General features: G+C 57.7%; 1 protein-coding gene across 3 annotated transcripts; it reads right to left on the bottom strand.

The window, feature by feature from the left end:
* Positions 1 to 958: 958 nt before the first annotated feature.
* Positions 959 to 24,629, bottom strand: GALNT11 (polypeptide N-acetylgalactosaminyltransferase 11). 3 transcript variants are annotated; one of them, XM_037516134.2, is made up of 12 exons: positions 24,548 to 24,629; positions 12,595 to 12,918; positions 10,773 to 10,896; positions 9,313 to 9,479; positions 7,946 to 8,071; positions 7,538 to 7,787; positions 6,767 to 6,884; positions 5,569 to 5,721; positions 4,396 to 4,614; positions 3,437 to 3,541; positions 2,275 to 2,412; positions 960 to 2,098 (listed from the first exon to the last, which is right to left on the bottom strand). In XM_037516134.2, exons 2-12 carry the CDS (start codon positions 12,878 to 12,880, stop codon positions 1,967 to 1,969), a joined length of 1,818 nt encoding a protein of 605 aa, XP_037372031.1. In that variant the 5' UTR covers positions 12,881 to 12,918; positions 24,548 to 24,629; the 3' UTR covers positions 960 to 1,966. The 3 variants fall into 3 exon arrangements, with proteins under 3 accessions (XP_037372044.1, XP_037372031.1, XP_054548753.1); XM_054692778.1 differs by lacking the exon at positions 24,548 to 24,629 and adding an exon at positions 23,919 to 24,074; XM_037516147.2 differs by lacking the exon at positions 3,437 to 3,541 and having other exon boundaries at positions 959 to 2,098.

Genomic DNA, 24,629 nt, shown 5'->3' with positions numbered 1-24,629 from the left:
AGCCGCAGCGGCCAGTCCCCAAAGCGCTCAGGCTCCTGCGCTCCCCCACCGGAGTTGGGGGTCCCTCCTGCCCAGCGAGGGTCTCGGGCTCACCCCCACATGCGGGGTCACCGGCGGGGCTGGCATGGGCTCCCGGGCCGGCACCCACCACCGCTGCTCCCCTTCGTCGTCAGCCGGACGCGGGGCTGCCCCTCCCCCGCGCTGGGCTCCAGCTGGCACAGCCGCGTTCGTCACCAGAGACTGAAAACGTGGCTCTCGGCGGGGCGCGGGCGGGCGGGCGGGCGCTGGGCCGAGGCTTCACCTGCCCGTCTGGACAGAGGCGGCTGCTCCGCGCTGCTGCGACTCCCTGTCGCGCCTGAGCGGGGCGCTCGCGCCGCCGTCCACTTTGAAAATGGGGTTCCTGATGGCGCAGCTGCGAGGCGCTCCCTGCCCCCTGCCCCCGGGGCCCGGCCCACTCGGCTTCCAGGACTCGCTGGTCTCCGAGACCCTCGCGCCGCGTCTCGGGAGGACAGGCCGCCTCCTCCGGGGCCCGCTCGCCTGCCCGGCGCCCAAGGACTGACACCCCCCCCCCGCCCCCCGCCCCGGGCCGCCGGTCAGCCTGGAGGGGGCGAAATCCCCCGGTTTCCAGCCGGGCCGTCGTCAGGCGCTCGCAGAGGCCCTTGGGCCGGGCGGACAGCCCCGCGTCTGCCTTGCGGCGCCCGCATGCCCGCTGCCCCCGCCCAGCTGCCCCCCCCCACCCCGATGCCTCTCCAGGACGGGAGTCCATGTCCACCTGCGACGGGGGCACTGCCTTTGGCCCAGCCCAGTGGGGTTCAAGGTGGTCTGTTCCGCTGGGTGGGCAGCGCCACGAGGGTGCCCGCCTCAAGCTGGCGACGACCCGCCGCCGCCATACGGTCTTGGGCTGTGTCGAGGCCCGAGCACCTGGGGCCCTCCCTCTCGGTGAGCCGCCCTGCCCGGGGCTGCTGAACGGCTCCGGGGAGCTTCCCTCGCTGTCAGCCACGCGTGAGCTTTCCCGTCCTGTCAGCTCAGCCGTGCCTTCAGCTGTGCAGGGACTTGCCTGCAGCCAGCAGCGCCGGCCTTGCGTTGTCTGCTCTGGCGCGCTCTGCCGCGAACCGGCGGTCAGGCCACGGGCGCGCCCCAGCTGACATGATGGCGCTTGCTGGGTCGAACGTGCCATCCCTGCTCTTCCAGCTTGCTCTCCGTGCCACCTGGTCTAGACAACAGGCTGGATGGGATGCCCGACACCCAACACGTATCTGCTACAGCTTGGCCTGCTGAAGGGAGCTCTGAGGGGAAATGATGAAGAAAAAAGAAAACCTCCCTTGAAACGCAGGCGCGACAGCAGAGGATTCGTAAGTTCCTCTTTGTATGTGAGGCACATCTTCTGAGGCGCCCTGCGTCTGCATAGAGGCTCTGCTGAGCGTACCCCGGCTCCCACACGTCGGCTTCAGCGTTCAAGGCAAGAAGCTTGTGGCCACGTCACACGCAGCGCGCAGGCCAGGAAGGCCGGACGCCGGGTCAGAGAGGCAGCACGCCAGAAACCGCCAGGTAAGTCATCCAAAGGATCCTTTATTTCTAATGCAGAGAGTACCGTGATTCAACAAAATAATTTATAACAGTTACTGCCTCTTAAATATAATCTTGTAAATGCCTCTTCCTGCAGTTAAAAGCAAAGCCGTCTGCTCCGCGGCGCCCTGCGCTGGTGGCGGCTGCTCCCTGCTCAGAGGGCTGGGGGGCGCCCCAGTCAGTCTGGAGAGGGGGGTCCACTCCCCGGGCCTCACGCTCTGCGCCAACCGGAGCTGCGTTCCGGCTCCCCCGTCGGCCCCACACTCCCCGCTCGTCCTGCAGCACCCAGAGGACCGGCGACCAGCCCTCGTCCTCCCAGGGGGGTGCCATGTCCTCCTCGAGCACACGCCACCCAGAGGCGCACTGCCTGTTGGTGCCCATCCAGGCCACAGGGTCCCCCTCAACCTTCCAGATGCCACTGCTGCGAGGAGGAGCCGTCACAGATCGCCATAGCGACGTAGCCTTTGTGGCTCAGCGGGTCGGCCGCGCGCAGGCACTGTCCCACCGACACCTGGTACAGCCGGTTGCTCTTCTGGAAAAGGCACGAGGGGGAGACGGCACCGGGGTTCGCTTTAAACACAGCCAGAGCGGCCAGGCAATCCAGGAGAGGCCAACATTTTAGGAGACCTCCCCCAGCACCCCACTCCACCAGCAGGCTGCGCCGGGCCCCTAGGCCACACTCCCAGCCTCCCGCCACCAGCTCCTCACCCCGAAGGTCCACTGCTGCGACCCCCCCGAGCCGTGGCACTTCATGAGGCGCGGCGGGTCTGACGAGCGCGTCTCCGACATGTCCAAGCAGAGCAGGTTATTCAAGACCAATTCGTGCTCCTCATTGTAAACCCAGATCTAAGGAGAAAAGCAAAGCCACGCTGTGCTCCGGGGTCCGGACGGCACCGCGCCCCGAGTCTCGTCTGCGGGGCCTCGCAGGGCAGGCCAGACCCAGGGGGCTGCCGGGTAAGAGCCCGACACTGGAGTCACGAGCGGCGGGGCGCAGGGCAGGCCGCCCCTGCTCAGGACGGGCGGCCACGGCCACAGGCTGTGACGCCGTCGGCCTGTGCTCTGCGCTCCCTAGGACTGAGCTTGGGATTTCAGCCTGACACCCCAGCGTCGGCGTCTCCCTAGAAAGTGATCCTTCACAGCGTCTCCCTTACGGCCTCAGCCTATGTCCAGGCACAAAGGCCTAAACTGGCCAAAAAGGGCAAACGGCAGGAGGACGTGTTCCCCCTCCTCAGCACTCCTGCTCCTCCCCCCGAGGCCTGCTGGACCGGCTCGCTGCCGGCGCCGGGACGGGGTTCCCTGCGCGGACGCCCCACGTGGGAGCCAGCAGCCAGTGTGCACGGGGCAGACCACACCTGTGCCCGTGCCCCCAAACTACTTACCTCTTCCGGAACGAATCCCACCATCTCGCCTCCCCGTGACCTGAGCTACCGGGCGTGAACCCCGTGGAGCACGCACCCCGCCGACACGAGCAGCCCCCGCCCAGGCGTCAGCACAAACTACTCCGAGAGCCTCTGTCTCATGACAGCAGCTGCCAGGCAGACGGGCTGCCCAGGACAGCGCTTTCCGCGCCACAGCTCCGAGAGCACCCGATGGCGCCGGTGAGCAGGTCCAACCCGCACGAAAGGGGTGTCTGAGCTGCAGTGTCCTGAGGACGTGCACGTCCACTTGCTAGGGATGTTCCCGCCCAGAAGGCCGCGTCTCCTTTGCCGACTCTAACCCGTTCATTCTACGTAACTAGAAAGGACGACGGTGTTCCAGGAGACAGAGCCGCGCTGTAAAGCAGTTCTATCAGATGATCTCGGGGGCTACTCCCAGGCCCCCACCTCGGGAGTGAGCTGTCAGCAGCCGCCAGCCCAGAGGCGTCACCCACCTGGCTGGGGTCTCCGGAGTCGCACGCCTTCAGCACCACGAGGCCTCCCTTCTGACTCGGGCGGCCCTGGGCCACCAGACACTTGCTGGTCTGGAGGTGATAGAGCTGTAACGAAGAGGCTGCACTCACAACCCGCACCAGGGAAGGACAAGGCCAGCGGCCCCCTCGTGCTAGAAAAGGAGGCTGGAGGGGCTGTCCGTCAGAGGAGGGAGGGCGGGAGCCCCGAAGCCAAGGAGACGGCCCTTTACTGCGTCCGCGCGCGCATCGCACAGAATCTAATCCTGTACCAAGACACACAGAAGCTGACTAATCCACAAGGAAGAAAATTAAAACCTCTGCCCCGAAGAGCCTTAAAAGTGAAATCCAGGAAACAAGAAAGGCAGAGCCCAGCACCACCCGTCCGTGCAACACCCGCGCTGAAGCGTCGGGCCGGGGCGGTGGGGATTTCAGCCGCGAGGACACACACGGTCTTTAGCCTGGAGGAAGGGGGACGTTTTGCTCCACTGCCAGAGGAGGCAACTCCCTGAAAGAGCCTTGGGAAGCATCGTCTCCGTGACAAGAGGAAACCAGACAACCCCAATACCCACACTCCACTTCAGAAGCCCAGTCTGAGGAGTGATGTAGGAACGTACACGTTCACGTCTAGGCCCCTAAAATTTACACGCGACGTGAAACTGAGACGTGAAGGGTGGGTCTCCGGCACTGAGCACCGAGGCTACTGGGCACTGCCTGGCCGTGCCCGCCGCGCAGTGCCCAGAGCGGTGCCAGCAGTCCACAGCCGCCCGACTGTCTCGGCCACCCGCACGTTACCCCGACGCTCTGTACTTGCACGTGCGGACCACCTGTCTGCCTTCTGGGAAGCGAGCAATGACTCGCCCTCACAGAAGCCGCCCCCCGAGAGGACGGCGGGAAACTGCACACCTCGGCCGTGAACGCCGGGCGCCCACAGCGCCACTCACCCTTCCACGCCGCAGGACCTTGGGGCGTTTCGGCCCCCTGTTGACGAAAATGGGCTGCTGGGGCTTGGCGTTGGGCCCGGACACCTGCATCTCTGGGTAAATGTTATCCAGGTACCACTTGAATGATTTACAGCCCAGCCGCTTCCTCAGCTCCACGCGCTCGCTGACATTTCCATAGCTCTTGGTCCTCAGGTCGGGCCTCAAGGAGAAATACTGTTCCTGGATTTAAAAAAAGTCAGATAACAGGCATTTTTTTGTTTTTAATAAATATTAGGTCATTCTATGCGAGGATTAAATATTATTTATGTCAGTGTTTTCTTAACATGGCCAAAAAATGTCCACGGAAAGCCTTCACGCAGCTGGTCATCGCCGACAAGGAAGATGGCGCTGAGATTCAGTAATGGCGGATACGCAGCGCCCACGTCAGGCCAGCAGGGTGGCTCCGGGAGCCAGGCAGGCCCGACTCTGGCCCCAGGGTCCCAAGGGTTTGTGGATGTGTCACGGCTGCTACTTTAGTAGAAGTTAAAATTGAAAACATCTATTCATTAAAAATCATAGACTTCCACGCCGCGACATAAATGCCTTCAACAAAAGTAAGTTTCTAAAACCAAAAACCTTTAGTGGCAACAGTGAGACCACTGTGAGCCTCTCCCATATCGGCAGAGAAACGTGGGGGGCGTCTTGGTCAAGGAGGAAAGTGCCTCACGACACGTAGCACAGCCGTTGCCCGACCTCGCAGGCCACGCCCTGGGCTGAGGCAAGACGAGGGTTACACAAGATCACCGTGGGCGACGGGACGCCCTCCGCCACAGCCACGACGGCTGCCCTGGCGAGGCAGGTGGAGGTTAGTGCAGGGCTGGGGACACCGCCTTTTTGAGGGGTGAAGCATCACTGCTACAGGGCTGCACGTGGCGGGCAAGGTAAGACCCTGCTGTGCGAGGCCACAGGAGCGGGGGGACCACGGGGCCCGGGTCTGTGGGAGTCACGCGCAGGACCAGGAGTAAACCAGAGTCTCCCCTGAGTCAACTGTGACCTCCCAGGGAGTGGCCAGTCGGGAAACTAGAGACTCGGAATGAGAGAAAAAGAGCAAAGGTCAAGCGGACACAAGCCAGCGTGCAGCAGCGGGTGGGCTGGCGGGCTGGCCCCGGCCTGCGGGAGGGAGCGCCCACGCACCTTGTACTCATCCAGCCAGACGTGCGCCAGCCTCAAGGAGTTGTGCGTCATCGTGTCCTGGCCTTCGGGAGAACCGTAGGGCCGCCGCTTCCGGAAAATGTGGCCCACGCGGGAGCAGGGGATGATGAAGAGCCTCCCGCCGCACATCCAGATCTGCCGGGAGCAAGGGCCGTGAGCGCGCCCGGCGGCGAGTCTGTGGTAACAGGCGCTCAGGAAACTGCGGGGCTTCCCCTTGTTGGAGACGACTGCTCAGGTAAACCCAAGGGTAAGTCTAGCCCTGTCCTCTGCCCACCCGGGGCCAGAGTCCAGTTTCAGCAAAGCAGGAAACCTGATCTTCGGGCCCAGGCCAGGAGGCTCCCGGGCGGGTCCGCTCCGCGCACATCCACGCGTGCTTTCTACACAGGGCTGCGGAATGTCCAGAAGACCTCCAGGACCTCAGTTCTGCTCTAAAGTCTGTTCCTGACTCTGAGGTAACCTTACAGTTATTTCAATTAATTACCTTGAACTAATGATATCAATGCAACTTAAAAATGGTTAAGGATTACAGAGGAAAAACCGCCTTTGAAAAACTGGTCGGTACACACATGAAAACAGAAGACGACACGTGTAGACAGGCGCTGCCGGCGTGAGCACGCCTGCAAGGAGGCTGTGAGACTGTGGCCCACCCCTCCCAACCCCCCGCCAGGGCCCCACTCCCCTGCTGCTGGCCCAGCCTCGGCAACCGCAGAGATTGTGGGAGTGATTTTCTTCCCCGGGTTGGGGGTTCCTGTGCCTGCGAAGGATTCAGCAAGCCATTCATGGGGTGCTGACAGGCTTGCCATGTACACTAGGCTACTTCTGCGAGGGAAATGGGGGGTAACAGTTGACCAGAGCGGGCGTGAACCTGGGCGGTGCTGGGCAATCTGACACACATGGACACGCGTGTTTTCAGGATTATCCAGTAGGACAAACTGATGAAGAACAAAGCTCTAGATTACTTGCCTGCTGAAACGTCCCGCACCCGCAGCTACCACTTTATCACAGCTCCTTGCCTCTTAAAGGTTACAAAGCTAAGGCTTCCTGTACGCTTGTGCCATCCCGTGGGGAAGTGGCATTCGTTACGGGCAATTTGTCACAGAGGGTTTACAGAGGACACGGCCCCTTGGACGCAAATTCTATCCCACTGAACACACAGTAAGTGAACATGCAAAAAAATTACCCGAAATGATATTTCTAAATTTTCTCCTCCCCAGATATCCATGCCACTGTCATACTGCCCAAGCTCACTGAAGTAGTGCCTGTTCATGGCGAACAGCCCTCCAGCCATCGTGGGTGACCTGGAAAAGGAGAGGCGCGCTGTACCGACCCCGCAAGGCCAGCCGGCTACCTGGTTTCCTTCCAAAAACTCAACACAGCTGGGACACCCCCGAGGCACATTTCATCTACTGCCGGGGAACGCGCTGGCCACCAACTGCGTTTTCTAGATCACGACGACACACCAGACCCCTGGCAGAGGAAGGCCACTTTCCTGACAGAAATTCACCTGAAATGAATCACTCAGCGCCTCTTGAGAGTCCAGTCTCAGAACCGCTGGAACCAACGGCCCCACGGGAGACCTGGCGACGTGTCCACACTTGGAGATGGACTCAAGTGTGTGGCAGAGGCCGGTTCTCAAGAGTCTGCCCTCTAGCGAACAGCTACCATCGGGGCACAACTGGGTAGGGGTGCTACTGCATCTGAAAGGCTGAGGCCAGGGACGCGGCCCAAGAACCACCTGGCTCCCGAGCCACCCCGGACAAGGGCACAGATGACGTCTCTGTCTTCATTCTTTCCTCGGGACTTGCCTGAGCGCACAGGGCTCGGGAAGCACTCATTTTCTGCGGACGAACTAGGCCAACACCGTGGCTCCTTGCAGAGGAGGAGTTACTCCTAAAATACGTTTTCTCTCGCGGCAGTCCCAGTGGGACCTGCAGACAGAAGGGGGTCTTACTTGATCGGTGCAGTAGCTCCTTCTGGCCCCCCAAGCTCGGAGAGGGGGACGAGGTCCCACTTGAAGTGCAGTCCCCAGTTGAAGCCGCCGCGCACCACAGGGGACGAGCTGTAGGCCAGGGTGTCGGCGCTGATGATGTCGATCACCGGGCACACGACGGTCTGCCGGTCTTCACGGATGGCTGCCAGCAGGGGCTGCAGCCACATCACGTTCACCTCACAGTGGCTGTCCAGGAACACCAGGACGTCTCCTGGGGAGGCAATGGACACCGACCCCATCAAACCCTCCCTCGCTGCCTCTTCCGGGGTCTTCTTGCCAGGAGGGACGGGAGCAGGCGCGGCCACAGGCCCGCCCCAGCACAGACCGGCCGCCCTCCGTTGGAGAAGCACCCCGGGAAGGAAGTCATACCTGTCGCGTGTGCGGCTCCGATCATTCTGCCTCGAATTAACCCCTCACGCTTTGTGTTTCTTATCACTTTAATTTTCCCAGGGAGATACTTCTGGACATACTCATCGAGTTCTCCCTTCAGATCGTCTGCAACAGAGAGCCCATCATTGGTCAAGGCACAGAGGCACAGAGTTCACAGCTCCTCTCACACTGCATTTGGTTCTTGTAGCAACGAACTGCCAAGTCAATACTGAAGAACCTTGTGCTTTATTTTAAAAGGCCAGTGTAGACGCGCCCGTAAGGAAGAGAAAGGAGAGAAGTGACGGGGCGGGCCGGAGCGCCTGCCCAGAACCGCTACCTTCTCCGCTCACTTGCACTGTCCGAGCAGCTGCCCCCGGGCGTAAAGGACATCTGAGGTGAGTGTGTGTAGCGAGCGGGCCGCAGACCACATGAGAGTCGCGGCCCAAGAGGAGCCACGCTGTGTCTTTTATGGTCAAATGACGTGTGACGTTCACTGGACACCAGCTCTGCTGTGGACGAGAGCGGAGGCGTGGGGAGCAGGAGCCCGGCACGTTGTAACCTGCCCCCCTCAGCTGCGGTAGTGAAGAGCGCGGGGCCGGGCTCGGGGCCAGGGGCCTCTTCCAGCTCACGCGCAGCTGCACGGGACCGGGAGCAAGTCCCTTAGCGCCTGCACACGTGAAACGGGGGGCCAGTAGCTCTCGCAGGGCTGCCGACAGCTGAATGAATAGCGTCAATGAAGCCCCTTGCTTCCTGTGGTGTGTACATGAAAGCGTTCTGAGGAAGGATCCATGTTACGGTGAAGAAAGGTGTGTAAGACGTGTGTGGAATCACCAACTCTCAGACTGAAGGGCTGTCGGAGCACGGTCTGGGGAGAGCAGGCATGAGGCCACATTCCAAGACGCCACGCACAGAGTCAGGGCGAGGAGAGTGGGGTGATCTAAGGGGCAGCCGCTACCCAGATGGCAGGGTGCTGGCCAAACCCACGTCCGGGGTGAAATGACGGCACCCTGCAATCTCTGCCTGCACACTGCAGGCTGCTGACCTCAGAGGGGAACACGGAGGGACACCAGGTGCAGCGGCACCCCGACCTCTTTGTGACTTCCTGTGAGCTGATACGACTTGGAAACAAGGTATTTTTTAAAGGTCAGCCAAGGGGAAAATTTTCAGGGCCAAATTTGGGTAGCAGTTTGTAAGCAGAGGAAGAAACCATGCAGTTTCTTCGAAATTAACCTGAAACCAATGAGCAGGCGTCGACCCGCGGGTGGTGGCTCCGCTGGGGTCACGCGCCCCACAGAACGGGCAGCGCTGCGGCGGGTCCGCCCCGGAGGAGGCCAGCCACCAGACCCCGCGACCCGCAGGCCCCTCACCGAAGTCGCTGTCATCGTCCACGAGGATGACCTCCCGCAGCAGCCGGGCCGGCGTGCGGTCCAGGACGCTGTGCACCGTGCGCAGCAAGGCCGACAGGGCCTCGTTGTAGAAGCAGATGACCACGCTGGCCACGGGCAGGTCCGCCGGGTAGGCCTTGTCTCTGCACCTGCGCGCACACACCAGAAGATGCCAACAGTTGAAAAGGCCACATGTCCCAGCCTGCCACTCGGCTTATTTTCAAGTCAACATTAGAAAAACGAACCTCTCTTTTCTGGTGTACCCGCCGTACAAATGTGTTCTGCTTATGGAAGTTATTACATGTTTTCCACGGAGCCCTGGGGCTGACGTTCAGCTTCTCAATCGTTTCAACAGCAAGTAACAAATATAAAGCTCTGTGTTTTCAATTTTTATTTTGCTCACTAGATAAGATGGATGACCCCAGGTAAGCAGCCCTTGGTAAGGCGCCAGCTGGCTTCAAGCAACAGCAAACCAGAGCTGCGTGTGCTCCGGGCACCCGAGCCTCCCGCCCTGCCTCCTGCCCTCCCCTACAGCCCTGCGAACTGTGCGAGCCCGTGACAAGCTATGGGGGTTTCGGCCCCAGTGCTACACCCCACACAGCGAAAAACCAACGAGCCACCCAGCTCCACTCAACCTCGCCCTCGGGGAAGCCTCCCGCTCTGGCTTTGGGTCCCCAGCTCGCCAGCTGCCAGCGGAGCCCTCACCCTGCGCCCGCGCCGCCACCTCCCCCATCAGACTTTTAAGTCCTGGGGATGCAGGGACCACCTCTCCCATGTCCTTCAGGCCTAGCAGAGCATGTAGCAAAGAGAAGATGCTCACAAAGGCCTGTGTGGGGATGGCTGACTGACCAGCCGCGCAAATAAAGAGCCTCTGAAGAAACGAAACAGAAAGTGAAAGGAGTAAAATGCGCTGATTTTAATTCCCTGTCACAGACACGTGCTGGACACCGAGCGTACACGCAGGGGCTCCTTTTAAGTGCAGGGAGCACTTCTCATTCCACGAACTTTAATCTTTTTTAAAGATGTATTTATTTGTGCATAAAGAGCTGGGGTGCAGGTCAGAGGCCTGGGGTGAGAGGATTCCCCAGAGACAGAGCGGGGAGCAGAACAGGCAGACTGACTGAAATCCAGTGCTGAGCGGAGCAGCGGGGAGACAGGAGAGGTCTGCTGCGCCCTGAGGCTCACTCCCTGGCTGGGGATGGAACTCGTGCTGCAGGGGCTGCGGACAGCTTCACAGCGCTGAGACTTAACCCCTGCGTCACCAAGGAGGCCCCTTGTCCCACAGTCTTAAATTTCCAAAGCCACACAGCAAGCTCTGAGGCCTCTGGTTCCAGCATGGCAGGGGGCAGCCTAAGCGGGCCCGTCTCCCGAGCCATGGAGGCTGCTGCCAACAGCACCACCCTCTCGCCTGGCGCGCGGGCCCGCAGGGACGGGAAGCATACTCTGCACTCCTGGTGTCCGGCACATCTCTGTGGTAGCCCAGGCGGTTGCTGACAAGCACGTTGAAGGCATGCTTCTGATAGCCCAAGTCCCTCAGCTCCTGGTCACGTTCACTGAAAATCATGCCTGCAGGAGAGCAAAGGCGCAGTCAGAGGCAGCCCCGTGGCAGGCGACCCCGCCAGTCCGGCAGCAGCAGGCTCTCGGCCCGGGTGGCCCCCGCCTTCTAAGGGCAGCAGACCCTGCAGCAGTCTCAGTGGAAAGACCTTAGGGATAAACGTACCTTAGGGATAAACGGCCCCGGCCCACCAGGCACGATCTTACGAGTATTTTCTTCCACAAAAACTACCATCTAATCCATGTGGACTCACAGGCCACAAGTACAGGCGAGTTTTGAGATGAACCTCTCCCCTAAACAAGACCGTTGAGAAACCTTTCTGATGAAAGTCCAAGTCCGGTCTCGGATTAACCTCCCGGGCAGGAACCCCTGCACAGGCTAACCCTCTCCCTGTCGTGAACATTCTTGCTCCAACGGTTCCGAGACCGTCAGAAAGAACCCCTTCACAGGGCGTGAGACTGTCTCCTCGTCAACATAAATAAAAGCTGCTGGCACCCAACACCCAGCGTGTCTGGCACAAATCAGATTATCAATTAATACTCCTCGGTGCATCAGTTTCCAAATGGGGGCCTCGCTCCTACGGAATTCGGGAAGATCAGCTTCTGATAAAGATGTCCTGAGAAAAGATTCTTGTTACAATGTCACGTTCTGCCCGGCAGATGGCGTCACCTGCGCGGCGCGCTGCTCTACCCTGAGAAAGGAACTCTGCCGAGCGTGCCGCGGACGGGCCTGGAGGGCGCTCTGCTGACAGTCAGGTACAGAGACCGTGTCTCGTTTATGGGCGGGTTTTAAGAAAAAACTGAACTCGGCGGCTTTCACACCGCAGCGGGGCGGCCCGCAGGGCGGAGGCAGCACCACCGCATGGTGCGGTCCGACCGCCGCGAGTCACAGCGACACCGCGCGCGTTGGGGGAGATCCCGAGCCCTCCCCTCAGCCCTCGGCGGTGTCCCGCGTGAGCTGGGACTGAACCCCGGGGAAGGCCCCTGGCTTATTCTCGCTGCCCGCTCAGGGGAGGGCACGCCCGAGCCCGGCCAGCCCCGGAGGAGCCGCTTCCACTGTCTGTCAGTGACTGCGGGTTGGAGCCGAGAGGCCACTTTCAACTTTCCGTTGGCTGTGGCTCATCGCCGCAGCGCGCTGCGCACAGGCTGCAGGGGCTCGACTCGGCTCACTTACCCCGAACGTAAAATGTTCGCAGAGAGGGCTCGAGGACTACAGTGGCAAAGACATGCACGGGGGTTCTTGCTTCCGAGTGTAACTTTTTGAGAAAAAAGTTTATTTTGCACTAAGATTTCATGAGTTTTCACACACGCTCTGTCCCAGACCTCAGGGGTAAGTGGTCATCTTACTGGCCGCGAGCCCTCTGTTCTCTGCTCCGCGTTCTGCTTTCCTTCACTCGGCCTCTCAGGTCATGTTACAAGCCAAGTCACCTGTCAACTATTTCTTCCCTTTGTTAAATAATGCCGGCAGCTAGCATCTTCGGCCACAAGCTCCATTTTCCTTCCAGCCACTTGACTGCTCGTTTCCTCCCGGGGACCCGAACAGGCCGTCAGACCTGGACACGCCAGCTGTCACTCGCCACTAAGTCTGCAGAAGCCGCAGGACCCCGCCAGAGCACGCGAGCTAGATCCGCGGGGAAAGCGAGGACAGGCTCCCGCGGCCGCGCAGCGCGGGACTCAGGGGCGCTCCACCCGAGCAGCACCCGCACTCACCCAGCTCGGAGAACTTCACGCCGCCTCTCGCGGGGTCTCCATCCGCCGGCGCGCCGTCCACTCTGCCGGCTTTGAACTGCGACTCTAACACTCGACCGGGACCCCGAGTGAAACGGGGGTAGATTTTTTTGGGGAATGGCCCGTGGGGCCCAAACCCCTTGATGGGCACATTCTTAAGTGGCTGAGTCACTTCACTGAAGTTGAAATAGACAAAAAGCAGAACGGTCCAGGTGGCCGAGGTGAAAAGGCATCCGTAGCAGAAGTAGCGTGCGGTGACGCTTCCCATCCTAGACCTAGCTTCGCGGGGGGGCCATCTTCAGTTTCCTGAAAGAGAAGGGCAGGCGGTGAGACACCCCGTGATCCGCGAATCACTCGCCCAGTCCGCAGCCGGCAAGCCCAAGCCACAGGGCAGCGCCTGAGCCGATCCCCAGCAGTGCGCCAGGTCACTGAGCAGAAAAAGAAGGGACTCAACAACGAAGCCTCAGGCCCGCGGGTCGGCGCCCGGCAGACCAGGGACGGACCCTTCTCCATCCCCGCAGGCTCAGGCGGGTCCTCCCTCCCCGGGCTCTCACCGGCGCGGGCCATACAGCCGCTACGTGGGGCGACAGGCCGTCCTGGTCCTTTCACCGTGACCCTCGGAGCCTCCCTTACCCCCAAGGGTCGTAAAAATCTATTAAAAACAAGCAACGCGATAAAATCGTTCCATTTCCCGAGCAAAGATTAAACCCGCTGTGACGCCTGCTCTAGATCCAGCGGTTACATTTCAAAAGCATAATTAGAAGAGTTCAAATAAGTCCATCGTCCTTCTTAGATGGCCCCAAATAATGAGCTGAGCAGCAGCACTGCCCCGAGGCACCCCGGGCGCCCTCCGAGGGCGCGGGGCGCAGTCTCACTCAGCAGGCGGGCAGAGGCGCGCACAGGGCTGCGGACGCGCAGGAGAAAGCAACCTAGAGAGCCACGCCATGCAGACAGCCTCTCTGCAGGATGATCCATCCCCAATCAACATCCAGCCACTCTCCCTTCAGAAGCTGAGCAGTTTTATAAAGCAGTCGGTAAACAGCTCAGTTCCTTGACTGTCTACTGCCCAGTCGTAGTGACCTCGCTGATGCGGTGCAGAAGCTTAAAAAACAGCACTCGAACTAAAGTCTGCCCCACGGTACACCAGAGGCTGCTGGAAAAGACTCCAGCGCAAAGAAGGAGGGGGAGGGGGAGGGGAGCCGGCAGCGCCAGCTCGGGCGTTCTTCACGCGGGGGCAGCCCGGCAAAGCAGACCGTGCGTGAGAAGACGCGTCCCCTGAGCCAGGGGAAGGGCCCTCCCGCAGAGGGAGAGACAGCAGCGCCGCAAAGAACGCAGAGCAGCGTTCAAGTGAACCAGGTTTCACCTAAAACAGCCGTTGTTAGTTCCTAAAAGATCCGCTTGGGGAGTAGGCAAATAAACAACAAAACCAAAGCCTCCCCCGAGGCCAGGAAGCACCCCCACTACAAGGCTGTCCCCACGGGTGCCCGACCTCTTAGGCAGCGCATCCAGAGCCAGTCCCTCGCCTCCAGAACGGCTACTGTCCTCCCCAAAGCACCCCAGTCCCTTCGCTTCCATTGTGGCCTCCTTGACCCTGAGAACGGAATGGAAGGGAGCCAGAGCAACAGGCTCCGAGAGGGCGGCAGGCCAGGCAGTCCCTCCCCCGACACAGCAGTCAGAGGACACGCTGTTGGGCTCCCGTATCCCTGGGCCCCAGCCCCAGCGCACTGGGTGGTGTCCAGAACCCTTCAAACCAGCTTCAAAACCTCTAGATTCATGCTCCCCCTAAGTCACACGCCCCACCCGATCTCACCAAAACTGGGAGAATGACAGCTTCAATTTTAAATCCAAATCCTTCCACCACCACCGGCTGCCCAGCTGTGCCCTCACCCTCGGTGCCCTGTCCTTCCCGCCACAGCACGTCTGCTCCCAGCCTCCCTCCCGGGCCAGAAGCGACGCCCACGGCAGGGACGCTGAATGTTAGTGCTGAGGAGAAAAGACCACGCAGGCCGGTGCGGTGGGGGGTGTGTGTGTGTGATTTTCGATGGGTTCTGGAGAGGCCCCTCGGCCAGGGTGACCAAGCTGAACCGAACAGCGAGCACCGCCCACCTTGGGACGGGCAGTGGGCGAGAGGGTAAAGTCCTCTCCTCCCCCCCAGGGGCCCACCCAGGCCCCGCCAGTCTACCTGGCACAGCCCCCAGGCCCCCAGCCCACCTCAGACCCCACCGTGACAAAAAGCGAGCTACAGAAATGAGGACACGCGCGGGGCTGCCCACCCGGAGCCCGAGCGCGAAGACGCTGCTTTTCAAAGCCAGTGGGTGACGCCAAAGCGCAGTGGACAGCCCTGGGTGGTCAAGTTAGAAAACACGGAACACAAAGCGATGAGTTAGAAAAATAAAACTGAATAAACTCAGTGAAATTAAAAGAACACTACCACGGTCAGGCATTCACAGAAAATGAAGATGAAACCGGAGGCCAAAGTCGATTCTTTAAAAGACCAACACAGGCACACCCCGGCGGCCCCAGCAAGCCCGGACAGCGCTGCGAGATGCGCAAGGGGGAGGAAACAGAGGCGCAGAGTAGGTAAAATGGACAAACGCGTAGAGAAACAGAAACGCGCGGTGCTGCCTGGAAATCCAGATGGCCCTTTAAGCTGCCTGAACACTAAACTAGCGCCGAGAACGTTTCCAGAGGGTTTTACAAGGGAGTTCTCGTGGACGAGCGCGGAAGGCTGACCCAGGCTTACAGAATGCCACTACAGAACAGTCTCCACCCCATTTCCGGAGGTTATTACCCTGGAGTCAAAACAAGGACAACAGAAGGGACAGATAATTTCAGAGACATTGTAAAAGTCTTGAAACATTAAAGCTGAAACCAACAATGTTTTCTTAAACACATCACGAGTAAGTGGCATTTGTGTCAGGAATACAAGGTGGGTCCAATTCGCGAACGATGCGTCACCCACTACATTACAAAACTGCACGAGAAACAAGGATTTGATCAGTGGAGGCTGTTCATTAAAATTCAACACTCCATGCTTAGCTAACTAGGAGGAGGGAAATCCTTAACCTGACAAAAAGAATCTCCACAATTCTTACAGCAACTTCTACCCGGTGATGAAATGACAAAAGATATTTTCCTTAAAAGCAGGCGCAAGGATGCTCATCACGACCTGCATCAGACTGCCGTAAACGCACCCCTGGAGGCACCGGCTCCAAACACAGGCAGCCCTTCGTCCTGGGTGAGACACGCCCCGCCGGGACGGGCAGGTGCGGGGCCTGGGGATCCGGGCCCCGACGGCGACGCAGGAGACACGGCGAGGACGTGGCCCGGCCCGCTGCGCCCGGTCAGACACCTCCGCCTCCTTCCCACCCACCGTGTTCCCCGCGCACCTCCCGGCTGGCGGCCGGAGGCCGACAGTGAGCGGGGACGCCCCGCGGCCCGTGACATGAAGAGTCCATCTTCCCCGCGCGGAGCGAGGCTGACTTTCGCCGTCCACTCACGCCACCCCTCGCCCAGCCCAGGGACCGGCACACAGAAGGTGCCGAAAAGATCTCCAGGATGAATCTGGTAGAAACTCAATTGTTAACGTTTTCCTCCTCCTCCAGGTCTAAACGGAGTGCAGGATGCGAATGGACACGCGCCCGCCGGCCCTCGCACGCCCTCCCGCCCCGCCGGTAACCCGCACCCCCCATCACAGCGCCCAAGGCCCACGGCTTCCTCTCCGCCGTCCCACACGGGGCTCCTGTGTGTCACCACGTGTGTCGCTCACACTCCCGACTACGGACTGTGCCCCAGTTCTTCCCTCTGCCCAGGACACTTTCATTCCAGCCGACTTCCCCCAGCAGGACCTTGCCTGAACCCCGCCTTCTCGGCCGAACCCGAGTAGACTGCGGCGGTCAGAACGGGAACGCAACCACCCGTCTCCTCCGCTCTCCCTACGCCATGCGGCCAGCCAGCGCCCTGGCGCCCGCCCCGACTGCCTGCCTGCGGGAGCGCAGGCTCTGGGGGCCCCGAGCTGGGGCAGTGGCCGGCACACGGCAGACGCTGAGTCGGAGTTTGCTGAAACCGGTGGAAACATGTACCCTCCACGGCTGTCGACGTGCGTGCCGGGCAGGGCCTAAATGCGTGCGGGGAAATCCTGACTCCCTCGTCTCGACAGCACTGTCAGGAGGAGGAGGGCGGCTCACAGGCGCGGAGAACAAGCTTTCGCTGTCCAGTTTCGCTCATTCAACCAAGTTCTCTGTGATAAAGCGGGAGGCTGCGTCCCACCTGCTCCCTGACCTGCTCTCAGGTTCCCTCCGCAGCCGGCCCCTAGGGGCCAAAGGAAACACTTTTCCCCTCAAGATCTCACCCAAAGGACTTGGCCAACTCCGCGCAGCTTCCTCACAGAGCCCGGCCCGGGTTATCCTCCCTGCAGTAACTCCCTATCAAGAGTCCTTGGTCCTTGACCCGTAAAACGTATCCAGTCAGCGACTCTGTGGAGCAGGCATTATTCTCCTCAAGACACAATTCTTTAGGCGCTACAGACCTCTCCTGCCGCACCCGCTGCTCCCCTCAGCAGTGTATTTCGTCGGTCTGCCTGTCCCGTTCCCCGCTCTGGCTCTGGTGACTCCTCTCACCCTCCCGTGCTTCTGACTGTACCCAGCGCTTGTGTAAATAAATAAATAAATCTTTGGCCGGGGGGGGGGGGGGAGACATAATTCTTTAGAAAACGCTTTGTAATGTAGTGAATCCCAGTAAATTAAGGAACCTATAAACAAGAGAAATGTACAAAGTCAGGTCATTTCTTAATACTCTTTACACCGGTAGTTTCCAGACAGGTCAAGAGGTAATGCCCCCAAATGAAAAGCAACCAAATGCCTGTTTTTAGTAAAATATCAATACAGGTTCTTAACGGCTTAAGGAAAGGGATTAAAACATCCAAACCAAAGTCAAGTTCAACGTCTGACCTCACCACGTAGCCGGCCCTGCCGCCCTCGCTCCTCGCGCCGCGTCCTCTCCGGCAAAGCCCCGCCGCCAGCGTCCAGGGCGCAGTTCTTTAAAAGGAGGCCACAGCAAACATCTTAGGGCTACCACTACAAACAGCCAGGGAACAAATCCTTTCAATCATAAACTCGCACGGTTCATGAAGTCAAAACTCCAGCAGTTCGGTATTTTCCCAGAGTTCTAGGAATTAAAGGTTAACGCGTCCTGTCAATGAATCCTCAGGAGAGGCCAGCGCACTCTCGTTCTTGTCGGGTCGTGGTCTCAGGTTGCTCAGGGACAGCAGCCTGGGAAGGAGAGGAACACCCCCCCCCCCCCCCCGCTGGCTGGATAAGGAACCATAGGTTTAAGGCCAGTAGGAGAAAAGTGAGGATGTGCTGGGCCAGGGGTCGTGGTGTGACCGTGTTGGCGTTTGGTGCCAGCAAGCGTGGCCTGGGAGGGCTGGAAGTTGTGGCTGGAACGCGAACACGAGACGCCCTCGGAGCACGTCAAGTGGCCACAGGCAACCTGCCCGGAGCACGAGCACCGCCAGACCCGGGGTGAGCGGACCCGGGGGACAGGCAGCACGTGCCCCCTCTTCCCAGCCGCCGCGTCCGGCAGCGCCTAGCAGCAACTGTGAACAACGTGCGTGTAGAGTGCCTGCAGTGCACGGATGGCCACGAGTTACAGGGCACTGGGAAACAAGTGTCCGTGAGGAGGCGAGGAGGGGCGGAAGCAGGGGGCCGACCAGCTCCAGCGGACAGCTTCCCTCCCCTGCCGTCAGGCAGACAAACCCGCGTGCCAGCAGGTCCCCAGTCTTCCTTTCTCAGCCTGCGATTTCAGCAAGAGGAAATGTCACACCTCAAGAGAGGCCCCCGCGTAGTTCCAGGGCCGTCCACCTGAAAGCACAGAAGACTAGCTTTTCAGGGAAGCAGGGCTTAGTCGCATCTACGCGGGTTCCAACAGAAGCCGGAAAGCCCAAGCACCGCAGAAGGAATGAAGCCGCGAGTTCCCCAGAGACAACCAGGAGGGGGCGGCGCGGGGCCCACGGCCCCCAGGAGAGCTGGCCCTGATGCTACTCAGAGCACTCAAGAGCACCGCTGAGAGCAGCAAATCTTCCAGATTTGCTTTAGGACATGAGAACGACATTCCCCTCGAACCTCAAAAGCCCGAGCCTCCTCCAGAGCCCGTCTCATGCACGAATAACGCAAAAAGCTTCAGATAAAATACGGCGCCCAAACGCAACAAGAAAGGTCCGAAATACGAGGAAAACCACTTCTGGAAGCCCCCAAAGAGGACTTGAAAAATGACAGAGGTCCCGCACCCTCCACAGCAGGACCCCGAGTCATAGTCCCGCCAGTGACTCCGCTAAGGTGGTCACAAAGCTCACGTGGAGGAGGAACAAGCACAACAGGCGGCGGCGAGCGGGCTTGGGCATCTCCCAGGGTGGCTACGTGGCGCAGGCTCTCGCCCCAGGAGACAGGTGGGTCCACAGACCCAGTAACACACAGAAAGTTCTTACATGGAGAGACATCACGTCAGCGAGGAAGGGACTTTTTGCTAAATGTATTGGGGAAACTGGCCACATGGAAAGGACACAAGCAGGCCGGTCCACGCATCGGGCACAGCACTGAGCGACACAAAGCTGACACAAACGCCATACTCAAATATTGGTCAAAAACAAAATCTAGAGATCGAATTGGCTTTATCAAGTGACCAGCAGCAGCCCTCTAGGTCCTGCAAGGGCCCCCTCAGCGGAGGTCCTCACAGACCTACACAAGAAGGTGAGACAGGCTTTTGGCCAAAGAAAAGACGGCTTCAGAAAGCCCTTCCCGCACGGACGGCAGGGGCCTCATGCAGATGGCCGCGCGGGGCAAGCTTAGGAACACCGTGCTGATGGGTTCAGGGGACACTTTTTGGAGAGGCTGACCCTGCCGTGAGATCAGGAGTGAAGTCTGGCTGAGGTCCCAGCAGGAAGGACTCCCTCCATCTTGGGACTGTTTTCTTCTATTTGTAACAATTGAAAAGATGAAACAAGGGTTAGAAGAAGAAAACAGGGTTTACCTCCTCTATTATCTGCAAGTCAGCAAAACTTTCACAGCTATGGCTGAAAATCGGAAATACAGAAATGAGAAACTGAATTCTATGAAAACAAAAAATGGACAGCAAAAGACGCCGAGGCAAATGCAGGCCGTTCGGCTGTGAGGGGCAGAGAGAGAACTGTGTCACCATGCGGGACAGGCTGCCAGGGGGACAGAGCAGAGGAACACAGAAGAAACCTACCTAGGACGTTACACACACACAGCCACTTAGGGCACAACGAAGGAAGAACAAAGCATAATGTTGTGCTGGTTTCCAAAATTCTCCCATAAACCAGTGAAAAAAAATCTGATACCCATTAGGTAGGAAGGAACCAGAGCAGCAGGAGACAGGACTAGAAGCTAGACTTCCTCTCTCTGGGCAAAGACAGCCTTGCACTCTCACACAATGCAGTCAATTAGGATAATGTATATCCAAACACCAAGCACCAAAGCTTTGGTCCACTCAAAAAACAAACTTGCTGCTACGGGGAACACCCACGGTGGTTATTAAAAAAATGCTTTGCGGCAAACTGTTTAGGTCACAAAGATTTAAAATCTCATGGGCTATCATTCCATTTAAATTCCAGTGTTGTCATTAGGTCAGAACGAGGGATTTTCTCAACAGCACGAGAGTGAGCTACGAAGACCCATTCTGAGAGGTTCTCAGGCTCCCCCAGACAGCACCAGCCCCGGCTGTGCGCCTGGGGTTCAGTCAAGAGACGCGCCAGGACGACATCTGGCTGTCACTCGCGCTCCACTCACCTGCCAGGCACAGCCCGTCAAGTGACCTGAACAATCCAAGCTTTCTCTCCTCAAGATCATTAAATAACCCTAAAAAAAGGCGAATACCGGGCACACAACAGGAGTGCCATCTGCCAGGCCCCATTCAAGGTGCCGGGGTTAGATTGTCGGCTCGGCTACTGCGCCAAAAAAAAAAAAAAAAAAAAAAAAGACCATACAGATAAGTGAAAAGTTGAAAATTAAAAATCACCTGAAACTCTCCACTAGTTCCACTAGTAATGCTTTGATATATATTCCATGACTCACTTTTAATCTCAATACTATGAAGTTATACTGTTATCAGTAATTATGGGAAAATTAGTAAGACTCAGGGACCATTTGCTTTATCCTTTTTTTTTTTACTTAAAACACCTTCTATAAAAAAATGTATTTCTCTAATAATCAAAGTAAACATTGTTAGGAAAAAAACTTCCTAGTTTAAAATATAAAAAACAAATTTGGAGAGGATTAAATCTTTTTAAAGCTCTGAATGAAACGTGATGAACTTCTTTTAAACTCAGAAGCAAAGGAGATTGTAGCACACTGAATGGAAAAACCCTTTTAACTCCATTAATTTGTTAAAACTTTGAGAATAAAATCTGAACACTAATATTCTAAAACTTGAAAACTTGCTTTCCCGCTGTAAACCAGTGTCTAGTCTGAAACTCATGGGACTGTTTTTACCAGACTAGTAAGATAATTCTAACCAACTCAACAGCAGAGCTTTCATTTTCTTTCACCTACAAAATGATTTTCATTATATTTAATGAAGTTTAAAATGTCTACCTTCAATGCTACGCATTTACCTTTCCATAGTCTCTGGCTGTTTCCTCATCGGTAACCCCAAATTTCAAACAGCAAGCGTCTGTTAGTTCCTTCCACTGTACCTCAGTCAGGTGAGTACAAGCACGGAGGACAACAGCTCCCTTCCCACAAGCCCTGGGAAATGAGCAGGTGACGACAACCCACACATTGTCATTTCTCATTCCGGACCCACTCTGGACGACTGGAAGAAAACACTGCCGTCAAAGTCCTCCGTAATCCCGCACAAGGAGATGACTGAGTTAGGAAAGGCTCCAGGCAAATTCCAAACATCACATGCCCCCAGGAGCAATCCTCCGACGCCCCTGGGATATTAATGAAGCTCCTCTCTCCAAGTACTCACACCCTTGGACAACTGCTTGGTAAGGGACCGCGGGCCAGTAGGGGCGAGCAGCAGTCTGTGGAGCCCTCTGGCGCAGTGCCAAGCAGAAAGCAGCAGTTCTCCCTGGTTTAGATGGCCGCAAGGAAACAGGAAGGAAGCAAGCCTCCCAAGGACTGTGCACCACACACGCTCGGCCTGGGAGCCCTTGGGCCGACATGTCTGCAACTGCATGATCTGCTACCTACAGCCAACCTCCTTATGAGCTGTCATTCATCATTCCATTCTGACTCCAGGTGGCTGGGCATGCTCGGGAAATGTTCTGACTGGAGCTGTCTTTTTCTCCATCCCAACAAAACTAGCTAGCTTGTCAACACACGGTCATAAACTCAAGAGTAGCCAGAAGCCAAGCAGATACATGGGTGCATCGGCCAAGAGGAGATGTGAGAGTGCCAGGGCATGTCCCCCACCTGAAGAAAGGAAAATCCAAAAACCGAGAAGCTCTCTGATCACCAGCCCCACGTTGCAACTGCTGAAAGGGGCACATAAAATGAACAGTTCTTACCAAAAAGCTATGCAAAATGTCAGGGAGTCGGGGTACAGCACAGGCCCGGACTCTGCCCTCAAGGGCTGTGTGTCTGTGCATGTTAACTCTGTCCTCACTTCTGCGTCCCCGTTATTAATGCAGATTCCGTTGGAGGTTAACCTTACAAATCTTCAGATGGCAGAATTCAATGGATGTTGGAGGGTGAGTATAGTGGCAGGGCGGGCAGGGAGGGGGGACTCAACGACTGTGCCAGTGAAGTCATGTTTCCAGCTTGAAACCCACTGCCTTGACTCCAGCCAGGTCCTACTCGACAACATCTGGGAAACTCTGGCACCCCTCAGGCACTTTTGGCAGTATCCAGAAAACTTTCTAGTCATCACAATAGGGAAAGCCTACTAGCATGTGGTAGGAAGAGGCCAGGATATGGCGCCACACCCTACAGGGCACAGTCCCATCCACAATCATTTTGCCCAAAGTGTCAGAGCGCCAGTTTGAGAAACCCTCTTCTATTCGGTGATGCTGGAGCTGGGAGTCTACAAACAGCATTTTTTGAACTATTAACAAATAAAACAACCTGGATAAATCTTGGAAATACATATGGAAAAGTCTACAGTTTTGATAAATAGCAAAGACATGCAAATAAAATGAGATTTTTCTCTCTCAAACTAGCATTTTTTTCCCCCTAATACCCACTGAAGTACAAGAGTTAAATGACACATTAGAGAGAAATCATATACTGAAAGCTCTTTCAAAAAAGTAGTAAGACCTGGCACGGGGCCTTAAAAATTTTTACACTCTGATAGTAATCTCACTTTCTCTAAGGACAAAAGCCCTAAGGACTAAGTCAGGAGAAAAGCTCAGGCTTATCCTAAAGCAAATCCTTTAAGTTGTGAAGTGATGTACAAACTACGCAAAAACAAGTGTGAAGAAACTGATTTTGCGTAATATACAAACCTGAGAAAATTTCTCAAAGAACTGTCCAGTTCCTGGTTTTACATCGTACTCCAGTTATGTAAGATGTAACTAAAGGGCAAACTGGGTGGAGGAGTACACGGGATCTTTACTAACTTAGTGTGAATTCATAGTTATGTTGAAACAAGATTTTTAAAGGTCAGCCAAGGGAAAAATTTCCAGGGCCAAATTTGGGTAGCACAGTTTATAAACAGATTAAGAGACCATGTAGTTTCTTCAAAATTAACTTGTATCAATGCATAGCTTGAGTCTCTGGCTGGCACAGCTGGGATCTAGCTTCACATTGAACAGCAGCTGCGCTTCTTCAGGAAGGCACTTGGCTTTAAAGATTCAGACGTCCGTGGCCAAATTGAAATATTTCAAACAAAAAGTTCAAGCAGTGGGCAACTGCAACACGTATTAGTTTAAATTTTCTAAACAGAATAGTAAGCAAATGGTTGGCTACAATGACTACACCTCGGCCAGATGAGCTGATGGGAGGGATTAATCCTATGAGAACCAGGTGGGCTCTGACCAAGGAGGATGCTGTTTTAGCACAACAAAAAAAGCACCAACAAAACACGAAACAGAAGCATAGAACCCAAATGGCAAGGAGCACAGACCCGTCAGAAGATGTTAAGAGCTTTCTGTTTTTCTTAAGATGCAGCAGATGTCAATATACAGTATTTTCAGGTAAATGGGGAGTGGAGTTTTAAAAGAAAGCCCTTCAAGCCTGGCCTAGGCCTGGGACGGAGAAGAGGAACGGTGCTGTGTTCGCACAGGAGCAGAGCGGAGCATATTCAACGTGACGATTTCATTTTATATTAAATAAAAGCCAACCAACCAGACACCGGGGCGTCCTCGCGAGCAGCTGGACAGGCGCTCGGCAACCGCGACTTCAGGGGGACGGCCCCGCACAAACCAAAGTGCCCGCAGGTAACAAGGCGGCTGCTGATAACGGGCGTCAGGCTCCCGGGGCAGATTTCCGGTCACGCAAACACGCCCCAGCTTCCGAAGCCGGCCGCCCGCCCGCGTTCCCGAGCCCGCCCGGCCCCGGACGGCACCTTCGGGACGAGGCTGCGGCGCCCCGGGCAGCCCTCGTGGGAGAGCCCCGCGGACAGCGCCGGGCCGGGCTCGCGGGGCGCTTCTCTCAGGGACGGGGCAGAGAAAGCGCCGGGACGGACGCGGCGCTGGAGGCCGCCCAGCCGGGCCGAGCCCGCGGCTCCCGGCGGCCTCCTCTGAGGACAGAAACCAACAGCCGCGCGGCCGCCCCTCCCCGCCCGCCGCCGCGCCGCGGGCCCGCTCCCGGGCCGGGTCACACGCCGCGGGGCGCCGGGGCTCCGGGAGCGGGGCGCCCCTCCGGCGCGTTTTGGGGCGCGGTTCTCTCAGGGGCGGCGGAGGCCGCGGCCGGGGCGCCGAGGGCACGGACGGAAGCCGCGCGGGCTCCGCGCCGCCGGGCCGCCCGCTACTCACCCCGACGCCGGCGGCGCAGGATGGCGGCCTTCTGGGCCGGGGGCTGGGGCATCCTCCCTGCCGCCACCGCCCGGTGCGAGCC

The sequence above is a fragment of the Talpa occidentalis genome, unplaced genomic scaffold (genome assembly GCF_014898055.3).
Source record: "Talpa occidentalis isolate TD23 unplaced genomic scaffold, MPIMG_talOcc4v2.1, whole genome shotgun sequence".
In the NCBI taxonomy this organism is placed as follows: domain Eukaryota; kingdom Metazoa; phylum Chordata; class Mammalia; order Eulipotyphla; family Talpidae; genus Talpa; species Talpa occidentalis.
Note: the sequence above shows the minus strand (reverse complement) of the source record. Positions and strands in the feature narration are given on the sequence as shown.

What these genes read in the sequence shown, in the direction of transcription:
- GALNT11 (XM_037516134.2), bottom strand. Translation starts at nt 12,880, where the DNA reads ATGGGAAGCGTCACCGCACGCTACTTCTGCTACGGATGCCTTTTCACC. An exon ending in CGTGAAGTTCTCCGAGCTGG is followed by an intron (nt 10,897 to 12,594) that starts GTGAGTGCGGGT and finishes GCTCTCCTGCAG; the next exon opens with GCATGATTTTCAGTGAACGT. An exon ending in TCTGGCTGGATGAGTACAAG is followed by an intron (nt 4,615 to 5,568) that starts GTGCGTGGGCGC and finishes TTTTAAATCCAG; the next exon opens with GAACAGTATTTCTCCTTGAG.